General features: G+C 42.0%; 1 protein-coding gene across 1 annotated transcript in view; it reads left to right on the top strand.

Annotated features, from left to right (window-relative positions):
• LOC115127709 (sushi, nidogen and EGF-like domain-containing protein 1) overlaps window positions 1-16,772 on the top strand; it is a 197,406-nt gene that overhangs the window by 40,417 nt on the left and 140,217 nt on the right. The window contains exons 2-3 of the mRNA XM_065009494.1: window positions 10,403-10,690; window positions 10,791-10,931. Of these exons, the coding sequence (XP_064865566.1) occupies window positions 10,403-10,690; window positions 10,791-10,931 (429 nt within the window). The remainder of the gene's footprint in view (window positions 1-10,402; window positions 10,691-10,790; window positions 10,932-16,772) is intronic.

Here is a 16,772-nt window from a genome sequence, read left to right as displayed (position 1 = left end):
TTGCGCAAGGTTAAATTGAGATACTCAGTTAGGTGGTTAACGGATTTTTGTCCTCTGGCGTCCTTGGGTAGGCAGAGGGAGTCTGGAAGGGCATCAAGGAATCTTTGTGTTGTCTGTGAATTTATAGCACGACTTTTGATGTTCCTTGGTTGGGGTCTGAGCAGATTATTTGTTGCAATTGCAAACGTAATAAAATGGTGGTCCGATAGTCCAGGATTATGAAGAAAAACATTAAGATCCACAACATTTATTCCATGGGACAAAACTAGGTCCAGCGTATGACTGTGACAGTGAGCGGGTCCAGAGACATGTTGGACAAAACCCACTGAGTCGATGATGGCTCCGAAAGCCTTTTGGAGTGGGTCTGTGGACTTTTCCATGTGAATATTAAAGTCACCAAAGATTAGAATATTATCTGCAATGACTACAAGGTCCGATAGGAATTCAGGGAACTCAGTGAGAAACGCTGTATATGGCCCAGGAGGCCTGTAAACAGTAGCTATAAAAAGTGATTAAGTAGGCTGCATAGATTTCATGACTAGAAGCTCAAAAGACGAAAACGTCATTTTTTTTTTTTGTAAATTGAAATTTGCTATCGTAAATGTTAGCAACACCTCCGCATAATGAATGATGGCAGGTCCTACTTCCTGTAAACACACAGTCCAGTGCAAAGTGAATGATGGCAGGTCCTACTTCCTGTAAACACAGTCCAGTTCAAAGTGAATGATGGCGGGCCTGTGTGGTAAATGGCGTGTTTGTATAAAGGCCTACTGTAGCTCTGATTGGCTATAGCGTATTGGTCTGTGTAGGTCCTTTACTGGACGAGACGTGTTTTTATTAGGTTTTATTTGCTGCAGTGTCTATTAATTGTCCACTTTCACACTCTATATTACTATAGAATTTTCATAAATGTCTGAGCATTGTAAGAATTTATGAAAATTACCATATCGAAGTGGTCGCTCGTCAGAAAATGTTTCATAAAGTGTCATATTCTTTCCTGGGGGTGTAAATGAACCAAATTTAAGGAAATGTCATGTTGCTAAAATGCTGTCAGTTCCACTTTAAATGTAACAATATTTCACACACAAAAGTTATTTTCATAGAGATGGCTGACAACAAGAAGTGCAGTAAAAACACACAGTTCACCAGATGATGCTCATTGGAAAGTTATCCTTGGAGAAGCAAAAAACAAAACAAATGAGCAACAACATCCTTATTTGATAACACCTGCTGCAGCCACTGCAAACTAGCAGACAACAAAAGCTAGCTAGCTAGACCGTGGGGAAACTACTGCTCGTTATTATTGGTCTTCAAGAAGGCAGATGCCTTTATCTAGCTTCTAATGGCCCAGCCAATGGCTGACTTAGCTAGGAAAGAAAAAATTGTGATTGAATCGTTTTTTTTCTCTTCAGCGTTTTAACCCTTTCCTTTCCAACAAAAATGTAAGAGATTAAATCAGAACAATAATAATATAATACATAACTTCTTCAGGATTGGTGGGTTCCCCTGAAGGACGGTTGAGCTAATGTAGGCTAATTTGATTAGCATGAGGTTGTAAGTAAGAAAAAAAACGTAAGAAGAAGATTTTCCAGGACATAGACATATCTAATATTGGCAGAAAGCTTATAAATTATTGTTTATCTAACTGCACTTTCCAATTGACAGTAGATATTAAAGTGAAAGAAATATCATTCTATCGTTTGAGGAGAGTGCACAGTTTTGAACAAACTTTGCGCATACACTGATGCCATCTAGTGGCCAAAATCTATATTGCACCTGTGCTGGAATAATACATTATGGCCTTTCTCTGATGGTACAAAAATAATACAAAAAAACAGTTGTTGTTTATCTTTGAATGATCTTTTACCAGATCAAATTTTTATATTCCTCTACATTCCTTTCCACAAACCTCAGTGTTTCCTTTCAAATGGTATCAAGAATATGCATATCCTTGCTTCAGGGCCTGAGCTACAGGCAGTTAGATTTGGGTATGTTATTTTCAGAGAAAATTGAAAAAAGGAGCCAATGAAAAAATTACAATCATGGTCTTGAATTGGACTCATTTCGCTGGTCTCGGTCTTGACTCTGTGCCCCACCCCCCCCTCCGGTCTTGGGTGTTGACTAGGACTCAATTTGCTCCGGTCTTGGGTGTTGACTAGGCCCCCCCCCCCAGTCTTGGTCTTGAACTTTAGGTGGTCTCAAACACAACCTTTGGATCAAATCCTTGGCAGCACACTGTAAGACCAGACCCATACCTCTGTGTGTGTGTGTGTGTGTGTGTGCGTGTGTGCGTGTGTGTGTGTGTGTGTGTGTGTGTGTGTGTGCATCATGACTTCGGGCAGGTGTGTGTGTGCGGGGGGTCATAACCTGGTTTTCTCAGCTGCTGCCTGCCATGCCATCTGAATGAACAAAGACACTGTCTGTTCCAAACATGAGGAAGTGGATACAGTACATCTGCTGAAAGAGTCTACCAATGTTCCCTCTAAGCTCGTTATGAGTAGAAGAAATATCAGCCTGTGCAGAGAAGCACAAGATTGAAGTTCACTCAACTTCACTCTAGAGTTTCCCCCGTTAGTTAACACTATCAACGTTTCCCTTTATCATGGGCACTCGTGATCGACTCAACGCAATATTAGCCACTTTCATTGCAACAAAAACTAACTCTGCAAGACTTCGTATGCAAAACTAACTATGCAACAGATTTTGTTGTAGGCAGAGTGCATCAGAGTAGGATTCTATTGCATTGACAGGCATTACCCATTCTCTACACAGACCGGTGCACAATAACCTATCACAGCTGCAGTAGGCCTATATGCAAATAGATCATTGCCATACATGGATCTGTGCCATTGACTTTGAACTGGACTGTGTTTACAGCATGAGCGGTCGTGAGTAGATGTGCTTGTTTTCAGATCAAAATGTTCACTTTTGTTCTTTGCTAGTTTGTTTGGTTTCCATGTGCCATGTATTTTTATTAGCCCAGTTATAGGTAATTTCTAGACAGAAATGTGAGAGCGATTGCTTCCGACAAGAGCACAAAATGCATTTCTTTGAAAAGCGAGTCAGGTAAAGAGCTTTTTATATATATTTCATTTTATTTTTCTAACCCCTCTTCGGAGGACAAATATCTTTGTTTGTTTTTTACAGTTTTTTTGCTACATTTACATGTACATACATTTTACTTTTATACATAACAATAACATTAACAAACATAAACTCTTTAATCCCACCCTCTCAGCCCATCCCACCTATCACCATAGACCACCCCCTCAGCCCATCCCACCTATCACCATAGACCACCCTCTCAGCCCATCCCACCTATCACCATAGACCACCCTCTCAGCCCATCCCGTCTATCACCATAGACCACCCCCTCAGCCCATCCCACCTATCACCATAGACCACCCCCTCAGCCCATCCCACCTATCACCTTAGACCACCCCCTCAGCCCATCCCACCTATCACCATAGACCACCCTCTCAGCCCATCCCACCTATCACCATAGACCACCCTCTCAGCCCATCCCACCTAATCACCATAGACCACCCTCTCAGCCCATCCCACCTATCACCATAGACTACCCTCTCAGCCCATCCCACCTATCACCATAGCCCATCCCACCTATCACCATAGACCACCCTCTCAGCCCATCCCACCTATCACCATAGACCACCCCCTCAGCCCATCCCACCTATCACCATAGACCACCCTCTCAGCCCATCCCACCTATCACCATAGCCCATCCCACCTATCACCATAGACCACCCTCTCAGCCCATCCCACCTATCACCATAGACCACCCTCTCAGCCCATCCCACCTATCACCATAGACCACCCTCTCAGCCCATCCCACCTATCACCATAGACCACCCTCTCAGCCCATCCCATCTATCACCATAGACCACCCTCTCAGCCCATCCCACCTATCACCATAGACTACCCTCTCAGCCCATCCCACCTATCACCATAGACCTCGTTTGGTTTCCATGTGCCATGTATTTTTAAATTGTGCTGTGATGTTTTACAAAATGTTTGAATCTTTCTAATCCACAGATTGTGAGCTAAAGATGAAAACCTTTCCTCTGAGTGTTATTATATTATTTATTGACTGGTTTTCCAGATCGCCCAACACCCCTATTTGTAAGGTTCATTTTAAGTGCATGTTGTAATTTTTTAACCATTCCTGAACCTGTGACCAGAAACAAGCTACATAGGGTCAATACCAGAAAAAAGTATCTATTGATTCTGTCTCTTCGCAGCAAAATCTACAGAGCTGAGATTGTTGTATGCCCCATATATATAGCATTCTGTTGGTGGGGTGCCAGGCCTTTAAACTTCCCTATATAGCCATGTTTTTACCTGGTACTCCCTGTATATAGCCATGTTATTACCTGGTACCCAGTGTATATAGCCATGTTATTACCTGGTACCCAGTGTATATAGCCATGTTATTACCTGGTACTTCCTGTATATAACCATGTTATTACCTGGTACTCCCTGTATATAGCCATGTTATTACCTGGTACTCCCTGTATATAAGCATGTTATTACCTGGTACTCCCTGTATATAGCCATGTTATTACCTGGTACTCCCTGTATATAAGCATGTTATTACCTGGTACTCCCTGTATATAGCCATGTTATTACCTGGTACTCCCTGTATATAAGCATGTTATTACCTGGTACTCCTGTATATAGCCATGTTATTACCTGGTACTCCTGTATATAGCCATGTTATTACCTGGTACTCCTGTATATAGCCATGTTATTACCTGGTACTTCCTGTATATAGCCATGTTATTACCTGGTACTTCCTGTATATAGCCATGTTATTACCTGGTACTCCTGTATATAGCCATGTTATTACCTGGGACTCCTGTATATAGCCATGTTATTACCTGGTACTCCCTGTATATAGCCATGTTATTACCTGGTACTCCCTGTATATAGCCATGTTATTACCTGGTACTCCCTGTATATAGCCATGTTATTACCTGGTACTCCCTGTATATAGCCATGTTATTACCTGGTACTCCCTGTATATAGCCATGTTATTACCTGGTACTCTGTGTATATAGCCATGTTATTACCTGGTACTCCCTGTATATAGCCATGTTATTACCTGGTACTTCCTGTATATAGTCATGTTATTACCTGGTACTTCCTGTATATAACCATGTTATTACCTGGTATCTGTATATAACCATGTTATTACCTGGTACTCTGTGTATATAACCATGTTATTACCTGGTACTCCCTGTATATAGCCATGTTATTACCTGGTACTTCCTGTATATAACCATGGTATTACCTGGTACTCCCTGTATATAGCCATGTTATTACCTGGTACTTCCTGTATATAACCATGTTATTACCTGGTACTTCCTGTATATAACCATGTTATTACCTGGTACTTCCTGTATATAACCATGTTATTACCTGGTACTCTGTGTATATAGCCATGTTATTACCTGGTACTCTGTGTATATAGCCATGTTATTACCTGGTACTCCCTGTATATAGCCATGTTATTACCTGGTACTTCCTGTATATAGTCATGTTATTACCTGGTACTTCCTGTATATAACCATGTTATTACCTGGTATCTGTATATAACCATGTTATTACCTGGTACTCTGTGTATATAACCATGTTATTACCTGGTACTCCCTGTATATAGCCATGTTATTAACTGGTACTTCCTGTATATAACCATGGTATTACCTGGTACTCCCTGTATATAGCCATGTTATTACCTGGTAATTCCTGTATATAACCATGTTATTACCTGGTACTCTGTGTATATAACCATGTTATTACCTGGTACTCCCTGTATATAGCCATGTTATTACCTGGTACTCCCCATATATATAACCATTGTATTACCTGGTACTCCCTGTATATAGTCATGTTATTACCTGGTACTTCCTGTATATAACCATGTTATTACCTGGTACTCTGTGTATATACACATGTTATTACCTGGTACTCTGTGTATATAACCATGTTATTACCTGGTACTCCCTGTATATAGCCATGTTATTACCTGGTACTTCCTGTATATAACCATGTTATTACCTGGTACTTCCTGTATATAACCATGTTATTACCTGGTACTCTGTGTATATAGCCATGTTATTACCTGGTACTCTGTGTATATAGCCATGTTATTACCTGGTACTCCCTGTATATAGCCATGTTATTACCTGGTACTTCCTGTATATAGTCATGTTATTACCTGGTACTTCCTGTATATAACCATGTTATTACCTGGTATCTGTATATAACCATGTTATTACCTGGTACTCTGTGTATATAACCATGTTATTACCTGGTACTCCCTGTATATAGCCATGTTATTACCTGGTACTTCCTGTATATAACCATGGTATTACCTGGTACTCCCTGTATATAGCCATGTTATTACCTGGTACTTCCTGTATATAACCATGTTATTACCTGGTACTTCCTGTATATAACCATGTTATTACCTGGTACTCTGTGTATATAACCATGTTATTACCTGGTACTCCCTGTATATAGCCATGTTATTACCTGGTACTCCCCGTATATATAACCATGGTATTACCTGGTACTCCCTGTATATAGTCATGTTATTACCTGGTACTTCCTGTATATAACCATGTTATTACCTGGTACTCTGTGTATATAAGCATGTTATTACCTGGTACTCTGTGTATATAACCATGTTATTACCTGGTACTCCCTGTATATAGCCATGTTATTACCTGGTACTTCCTGTATATAACCATGTTATTACCTGGTACTTCCTGTATATAACCATGTTATTACCTGGTACTCTGTGTATATAGCCATGTTATTACCTGGTACTCTGTGTATATAGCCATGTTATTACCTGGTACTCCCTGTATATAGCCATGTTATTACCTGGTACTTCCTGTATATAGTCATGTTATTACCTGGTACTTCCTGTATATAACCATGTTATTACCTGGTATCTGTATATAACCATGTTATTACCTGGTACTCTGTGTATATAACCATGTTATTACCTGGTACTCCCTGTATATAGCCATGTTATTACCTGGTACTTCCTGTATATAACCATGGTATTACCTGGTACTCCCTGTATATAGCCATGTTATTACCTGGTACTTCCTGTATATAACCATGTTATTACCTGGTACTCTGTGTATATAACCATGTTATTACCTGGTACTCCCTGTATATAGCCATGTTATTACCTGGTACTCCCCGTATATATAACCATGGTATTACCTGGTACTCCCTGTATATAGTCATGTTATTACCTGGTACTTCCTGTATATAACCATGTTATTACCTGGTACTCTGTGTATATAAGCATGTTATTACCTGGTACTCTGTGTATATAACCATGTTATTACCTGGTACTCCCTGTATATAGCCATGTTATTACCTGGTACTTCCTGTATATAACCATGTTATTACCTGGTACTTCCTGTATATAACCATGTTATTACCTGGTACTCTGTGTATATAGCCATGTTATTACCTGGTACTCTGTGTATATAGCCATGTTATTACCTGGTACTCCCTGTATATAGCCATGTTATTACCTGGTACTTCCTGTATATAGTCATGTTATTACCTGGTACTTCCTGAAAATAACCATGTTATTACCTGGTATCTGTATATAACCATGTTATTACCTGGTACTCTGTGTATATAACCATGTTATTACCTGGTACTCCCTGTATATAGCCATGTTATTACCTGGTACTTCCTGTATATAGCCATGTTATTACCTGGTACTTCCTGTATATAACCATGTTATTACCTGGTACTCAGTGTGTATAACCATGTTATTACCTGGTACTCTGTGTATATAACCATGTTATTACCTGGTACTCCCTGTATATAGCCATGTTATTACCTGGTACTTCCTGTATATAACCATGGTATTACCTGGTACTCCCTGTATATAGCCATGTTATTAACTGGTACTTCCTGTATATAACCATGGTATTACCTGGTACTCCCTGTATATAGCCATGTTATTAACTGGTACTTCCTGTATATAACCATGTTATTACCTGGTACTCTGTGTATATAGCCATGTTATTACCTGGTACTTCCTGTATATAACCATGTTATTACCTGGTACTCTGTGTATATAGCCATGTTATTACCTGGTACTCTGTGTATATAGCCATGTTATTACCTGGTACTCCCTGTATATAGCCATGTTATTACCTGGTACTTCCTGTATATAGTCATGTTATTACCTGGTACTTCCTGTATATAACCATGTTATTACCTGGTATCTGTATATAACCATGTTATTACCTGGTACTCTGTGTATATAACCATGTTATTACCTGGTACTCCCTGTATATAGCCATGTTATTACCTGGTACTTCCTGTATATAACCATGGTATTACCTGGTACTCCCTGTATATAGCCATGTTATTACCTGGTACTTCCTGTATATAACCATGTTATTACCTGGTACTCTGTGTATATAACCATGTTATTACCTGGTACTCCCTGTATATAGCCATGTTATTACCTGGTACTCCCCGTATATATAACCATGGTATTACCTGGTACTCCCTGTATATAGTCATGTTATTACCTGGTACTTCCTGTATATAACCATGTTATTACCTGGTACTCTGTGTATATAAGCATGTTATTACCTGGTACTCTGTGTATATAACCATGTTATTACCTGGTACTCCCTGTATATAGCCATGTTATTACCTGGTACTTCCTGTATATAACCATGTTATTACCTGGTACTTCCTGTATATAACCATGTTATTACCTGGTACTCTGTGTATATAGCCATGTTATTACCTGGTACTCTGTGTATATAGCCATGTTATTACCTGGTACTCCCTGTATATAGCCATGTTATTACCTGGTACTTCCTGTATATAGTCATGTTATTACCTGGTACTTCCTGAAAATAACCATGTTATTACCTGGTATCTGTATATAACCATGTTATTACCTGGTACTCTGTGTATATAACCATGTTATTACCTGGTACTCCCTGTATATAGCCATGTTATTACCTGGTACTTCCTGTATATAACCATGGTATTACCTGGTACTCCCTGTATATAGCCATATTATTACCTGGTACTTCCTGTATATAACCATGTTATTACCTGGTACTCCCTGTATATAGCCATGTTATTAACTGGTACTTCCTGTATATAACCATGGTATTACCTGGTACTCCCTGTATATAGCCATGTTATTAACTGGTACTTCCTGTATATAACCATGTTATTACCTGGTACTCTGTGTATATAGCCATGTTATTACCTGGTACTTCCTGTATATAACCATGTTATTACCTGGTACTCTGTGTATATAACCATGTTATTACCTGGTACTCTGTGTATATAACCATGTTATTTCCTGGTACTCTGTGTATATAACCATGTTATTACCTGGGACTCCCTGTATATAACCATGTTATTACCTGGTACTTCCTGTATATAGCCATGTTATTACATGGTACTTCCTGTATATAGCCATGTTATTACCTGGTACTCCCTGTATATAGCCATGTTATTACCTGGTACTTCCTGTATATAACCATGTTATTACCTGGTACTCTGTGTATATAGCCATGTTATTACCTGGTACTCTGTGTATATAACCATGTTATTACCTGGTACTCTGTGTATATGGCCATGTTATTACCTGGGACTCCCTGTATATAGCCATGTTATTACCTGGTACTCTGTGTATATAGCCATGTTATTACCTGGTACTCCCTGTATATAGCCATGTTATTACCTGGTACTTCCTGTATATAGTCATGTTATTACCTGGTACTTCCTGTATATAACCATGTTATTACCTGGTATCTAACCATGTTATTACCTGGTACTCTGTGTATATAACCATGTTATTACCTGGTACTCTGTGTATATAACCATGTTATTTCCTGGTACTCTGTGTATATAACCATGTTATTACCTGGGACTCCCTGTATATAACCATGTTATTACCTGGTACTTCCTGTATATAGCCATGTTATTACATGGTACTTCCTGTATATAGCCATGTTATTACCTGGGACTCCCTGTATATAGCCATGTTATTACCTGGGACTCCCTGTATATAGCCATGTTATTACCTGGTACTCCCTGTATATAGCCATGTTATTACCTGGGACTCCCTGTATATAGCCATGTTATTACCTGGTACTCTGTGTATATAGCCATGTTATTACCTGGTACTCTGTGTATATAGCCATGTTATTACCTGGTACTCCCTGTATATATCCATGTTATTACCTGGTACTCTCTGTATATATCCATGTTATTACCTGGTACTCTCTGTATATAGCAATGTTTACCCATTTTGAAACAATGCTAACCTTACCTTCTTCTCTCTTCCTCTCCTCCCCAACAGGTGAACAACAACGGCCTCGTCTCGTTCCTCAGAGAGGTGTCTCAATTCACACCTGTATCGTTTCCCATCGCCGGAGACCGGAGGGTTGTGGCGCCGTTCTGGGCTGACGTGGACAACAGGCGGGCGGGGCAGGTCTTCTACCGGGAGAGTAAAGACCCGTCTGTCCTCCTGAGGGCCACAGCTGACGTCAGACGACACTTCTCCGAGTTCCCAGAGTTCAGTGCGACGTGGATCCTCATCTCAACGTGGCACAAAGTCACCTTCTTTGGAGGAAGTGACATCACACCGGTTAGGATTCTCAACCAATTAAAATACATATATCAATCAATCAATCAATCGATCAATGAAAATGTGTTCTCTACGCTGTTGACGACTGTTCTCTGTACAGGTGAATACCTTCCAGGTCATACTGATCACCAACGGAGAGGTATCCTTCACCATCTTCCAGTATCACGAGATCACCTGGACCACAGGCATGCACGCCAGCAGTGGAGGAGACCTGGCAGGGCGAGGAGGCATCGCTGCACAGGTAGGGTCACGGAGAGCTCCCTCACAAACCGTTTTTATTGGTATGATCACAGAGATGTCCTCACAAACCGTTTATAGGTAACATCACAGAGATGTCCTCACAAACAGTTTATAGGTAACATCACAGAGAGGTCCTCACAAACCGTTTATAGGTAACATCACAGACATGTCCTCACAAACCGTTTATAGGTAACATCACGGAGATGTCCTCACAAACAGTTTATAGGTAACATCACGGAGATGTCCTCACAAACCGTTTATAGGTAACATCACGGAGATGTCCTCACAAACAGTTTATAGGTAACATCACGGAGATGTCCTCACAAACAGTTTATAGGTAACATCACGGAGAGGTCCTCACAAACCGTTTATAGGTAACATCACAGAGGTCCTCACAAACAGTTTATAGGTAACATCACAGAGAGGTCCTCACAAACAGTTTATAGGTAACATCACAGAGAGGTCCTCACAAACAGTTTATAGGTAACATCACAGAGAGGTCCTCACAAACAGTTTATAGGTAACATCACAGAGAGGTCCTCACAAACAGTTTATAGGTAACATCACAGAGAGGTCCTCACAAACCGTGTTTATAGGTAAGATCACGGAGATGTCCTCACAAACAGTTTATAGGTAACATCACAGAGAGGTCCTCACAAACCGTGTTTATAGGTAACATCACAGAGAGGTCCTCACAAACAGTTTATAGGTAACATCACAGAGAGGTCCTCACAAACTGTTTTTATTGGTATGATCACAGAGATGTCCTCACAAACAGTTTATAGGTAACATCACAGAGAGGTCCTCACAAACAGTTTATAGGTAACATCACAGAGAGGTCCTCACAAACTGTATTTCTAGGTAAGATCACGGAGATGTCCTCACAAACAGTTTATAGGTAACATCACAGAGAGGTCCTCACAAACCGTGTTTATAGGTAAGATCACGGAGATGTCCTCACAAACAGTTTATAGGTAACATCACAGAGAGGTCCTCACAAACCGTGTTTATAGGTAACATCACAGAGAGGTCCTCACAAACAGTTTATAGGTAACATCACAGAGAGGTCCTCACAAACTGTTTTTATTGGTATGATCACAGAGATGTCCTCACAAACAGTTTATAGGTAACATCACAGAGAGGTCCTCACAAACAGTTTATAGGTAACATCACAGAGAGGTCCTCACAAACTGTATTTCTAGGTAAGATCACGGAGATGTCCTCACAAACAGTTTATAGGTAACATCACAGAGAGGTCCTCACAAACCGTGTTTATAGGTAAGATCACGGAGATGTCCTCACAAACAGTTTATAGGTAACATCACAGAGAGGTCCTCACAAACCGTATTTCTAGGTAAGATCACGGAGATGTCCTCACAAACCATCATAAATATCTTCAGAAACCATAGCTACCTTCCCTGTTTTGTCCTCAGAACAGCCTAAATTCTTCGGGGCATGGACTCTACAAGGTGTTGAAAGCGTTCCACATGGATGCTGGTCCATGTTAAACGCCAATGTTTCCTACAGTTGTGTCAAGTTGTCTGGATGTCCTTTGGGTGGTGGACCATTCTTGATACACACAGGAAACTATTGAGTGTGAAAAACCCAGCAGCGTTGCAGTTCTTGACACAAACCGGTGCTCCTGTCACCTACTACCATACCCCCTGTTCAAAGGCACTTAAATATTTTGTCTTGTCCATTCACCCTCTGAATGTCACACAGAGACAATCCATGTCTCAACTGTCTCAAGGCTTAAAAATCCTTCTTTAACCCGTCTTCCTCCCCTTCATCTACATGTCTCCTCCCCTTCATCTACATGATTCCTCCCCTTCATCTACATGTCTCCTCCCCTTCATCTACATGTCTCCTCCCCTTCATCTACGTGTCTCCTCCCCTTCATCTACATGTCTCCTCCCCTTCATCTACATGTCTCCTCCCCTTCATCTACACTGATTGAAGTGGATTTAACAAGTAATAATAGTATATAATTAATAGTAGTAATAGTAATAGTAATTTAACAAGTAACATCAATGGTATTCACCTGGATTCAAGCATTTCGCTACACCCGCAATAACATCTGCAAAATATGTGTATGTGACCACTAAAATGTGATTAATCTGGTCAGTCTATGTCACGGAAAGAGCAGGTGTTCTTAATGTTTTGTGTACTCAGTGTTTATGTCTTATCTATATATACATTTGGAAAGTTTTCAGACCCCTTGACTTTTTCCAAATGTTTTTTCGTAACATCCTGACTCTAAAATTGATTACATTTTTTAAAATCCTCATCAGTTTTTTCAAAAATGTTTGCAAAATATATTAAGAATAAAAAAACAGAAATACCTTATTTACATAAGTATTATTTACATAAGTATTCAGACCCTTTGCTATAAGTGCATCCTGTTTCCATTGATCATCCATGATGTTTCTACAACTTGATTGGAGTAAATTCAATTGATTGGACATGATTTGGAAAGATACACACCTGTCTATATAAGGTCCCACAGTTGACAGTGCATGTCAGAGCAAGAACCAAGCCATGAGGTCAAAGGAATTGTCAGTAGAGCTTCGAGACAGGATCGTGTCAAGGCCCAGATCTGGGGAAGGGTATCAAAACATTTCTGCAGCATTGAAGGTCCCCAAGAACATAGTGGTCTCCATCATTCTTAAATGGAAGAAGTTTGGAACCACCAAGACTCGTCCTAGAGGCTGGCCGCCTGGCCAAACTGAGCAATTGGGGGAGAAAGGCCTTGGTCAGGGAGGTGACCAAGAACCCTGTGGTCACTCTGACAGCTCTTCAGAGTTCCTCTGTGGAGATGGGAAAACCTTCTAGAAGGACGACCATCTCTACAACACTCCACCAATCAGACCTTTATGGTAGAGTGGCCAGACGGAAGCCACTCCTCAGTAAAAGGCAGCCAACTTGGAGTTTGCCATAAGCCATCTAAAGACTCTCAGACCACGAGAAACAAGATTCTCTGGTCTGATGAAACCAAGATTGAACCCTTTGGCCTGAATGCCAAGCGTCACGTCTGGTGGAAACCGGTCACCATCCCTACGGTGAAGTATGGTGGTGGCAGCATCCCTACGACGAAGCATGGTGGTGGCACCATCCCTACGGTGATGTGTGGTGGTGGCACCATCCCTACGGCGAAGCATGGTGGTGGCAGCATCCCTACGGCGAAGCATGGTGGTGGCAGCATCCCTACGGCGAAGCATGGTGGTGGCAGCATCCCTACGGCGAAGCATGGTGGTGGCAGCATGCCTATGGCGAAGCATGGTGGTGGCACCATCCCTACGGTGATGTGTGGTGGTGGCACCATCCCTTGGGCGAAGCATGGTGGTGGCAGCATCCCTATGGCGAAGCATGGTGGTGGCAGCATCATACTGTGGGGACGTTTTAAAACATTAATCTGCTTGAAAATGGTTGTCAAGCAATGATCGACAGCTTGAAGAATAAATACAAAAAAATGATGTGCAAATATTGTACAATCCAGGTGTGTAAAGCTCTTAGAGACTTACCCAGAAAGACAGCTGTAATCTCTGCCAAAGGCGATTCTAACATGTATTGACTCAGTGGTGTGAATAGTTATGTGACTGACCAGGGGAATCCAGGTGAAAGCTATGATCCCTTATTGATGTCACTTGTTAAATCCACTTCAATCAGTGTAGATGAAGGGGAGGAGACGGGTTAAAGAATGATTTTTCATCCTTGAGATAATTGAGACATGGATTGTAAAACATTCGCCGATTCATGGATTGTGTATGTGTGACATTCAGAGGGTGAATGGGCAAGACAAAAAATGTAAGTGCCTTTGAACATGGGTAGGTGGTAGTAGGTGGTAGTAGGTGACAGGTGGTAGTAGGTGGTAGTAGGTGGTAGTAGGTGACAGGTGGTAGTAGGTGGTAGTAGGTGGTAGTAGGTGGTAGTAGGTGACAGGTGGTAGTAGGTGACAGGTGGTAGTAGGTGGTAGTAGGTGACAGGTGGTAGTAGGTGGTAGTAGGTGACAGGTGGTAGTAGGTGGTAGTAGGTGACAGGTGGTAGTAGGTGGTAGTAGGTGACAGGTGGTAGTAGGTGGTAGTAGGTAACAGGTGGTAGTAGGTGACAGGTGGTAGTAGGTGGTAGTAGGTGACAGGTGGTAGTAGGTGGTAGTAGGTGACAGGTGGTAGTAGGTGGTAGTAGGTGACAGGTGGTAGTAGGTGGTAGTAGGTGATAGGTGGTAGTAGGTGGTAGTGGTGACAGGTGGTAGTAGGTGACAGGTGGTAGTAGGTGGTAGTAGGTGACAGGTGGTAGTAGGTGGTAGTAGGTGACAGGTGGTAGTAGGTGGTAGTAGGTGACAGGTGGTAGTAGGTGGTAGTAGGTGGTAGTAGGTGGTAGTAGGTGACAGGTGGTAGTAGGTGGTAGTAGGTGGTAGTAGGTGACAGGTGGTAGTAGGTGGTAGTAGGTGACAGGTGGTAGTAGGTGGTAGTAGGTGACAGGTGGTAGTAGGTGACAGGTGGTAGTAGGTGGTAGTAGGTGGTAGTAGGTGACAGGTGGTAGTAGGTGGTAGTAGGAGACAGGTGGTAGTAGGTGGTAGTAGGTGACAGGTAGTAGTAGGTGGTAGTAGGTGGTAGTAGGTGGTAGTAGGTGACAGGTGGTAGTAGGTGACAGGTGGTAGTAGGTGGTAGTAGGTGGTAGTAGGTGACAGGTGGTAGTAGGTGGTAGTAGGTGGTAGTAGGTGGTAGTAGGTGACAGGTGGTAGTAGGTGACAGGTGGTAGTAGGTGACAGGTGGTAGTAGGTGGTAGTAGGTGGTAGTAGGTGGTAGTAGGTGACAGGTGGTAGTAGGTTTTAGTAGGTGGTAGTAGGTGACAGGTGGTAGTAGGTGGGTGGTAGTATGTGACAGGTGGTAGTAGGTGGTAGTAGGTGACAGGTGGTACTAGGTGACAGGTGGTAGTAGGTGACAGGTGGTAGTAGGTGGTAGTAGGTGGTAGTAGGTGACAGGTGGTAGTAGGTGGTAGTAGGTGATAGGTGGTAGTAGGTGGTAGTGGTGACAGGTGGTAGTAGGTGACAGGTGGTAGTAGGTGGTAGTAGGTGACAGGTGGTAGTAGGTGGTAGTAGGTGGTAGTAGGTGGTAGTAGGTGGTAGTAGGTGACAGGTGGTAGTAGGTGGTAGTAGGTGGTAGTAGGTGGTAGTAGGTGACAGGTGGTAGTAGGTGGTAGTAGGTGGTAGTAGGTGACAGGTGGTAGTAGGTGGTAGTAGGTGACAGGTGGTAGTAGGTGGTAGTAGGTGACAGGTGGTAGTAGGTGGTAGTAGGTGACAGGTGGTAGTAGGTGGTAGTAGGTGGTAGTAGGTGACAGGTGGTAGTAGGTGGTAGTAGGTGGTAGTAGGTGACAGGTGGTAGTAGGTGGTAGTAGGAGACAGGTGGTAGTAGGTGGTAGTAGGTGACAGGTAGTAGTAGGTGGTAGTAGGTGGTAGTAGGTGGTAGTAGGTGACAGGTGGTAGTAGGTGACAGGTGGTAGTAGGTGGTAGTAGGTGGTAGTAGGTGACAGGTGGTAGTAGGTGGTAGTAGGTGGTAGTAGGTGGTAGTAGGTGACAGGTGGTAGTAGGTGACAGGTGGTAGTAGGTGACAGGTGGTAGTAGGTGGTAGTAGGTGGTAGTAGGTGGTAGTAGGTGGTAGTAGGTGACAGGTGGTAGTAGGTGGTAGTAGGTGGTAGTAGGTGACAGGTGGTAGTAGGTGGTAGTAGGTGACAGGTGGTAGTAGGTGGTAGTAGGTGGTAGTAGGTGGGAGGTTTGTGTCTAGAACTGCAACGTTGCTGGGGTTTTTTCCCCACACTCCAACAGTTTCCCATGTGTATCAAGAGT

Source organism: Oncorhynchus nerka, linkage group LG25 (assembly GCF_034236695.1).
Source record: "Oncorhynchus nerka isolate Pitt River linkage group LG25, Oner_Uvic_2.0, whole genome shotgun sequence".
NCBI lineage: Eukaryota > Metazoa > Chordata > Actinopteri > Salmoniformes > Salmonidae > Oncorhynchus > Oncorhynchus nerka.
The sequence above is the reverse complement of the archived record's forward strand: the minus strand, read 5'-3'. Positions and strand labels throughout refer to the sequence as shown.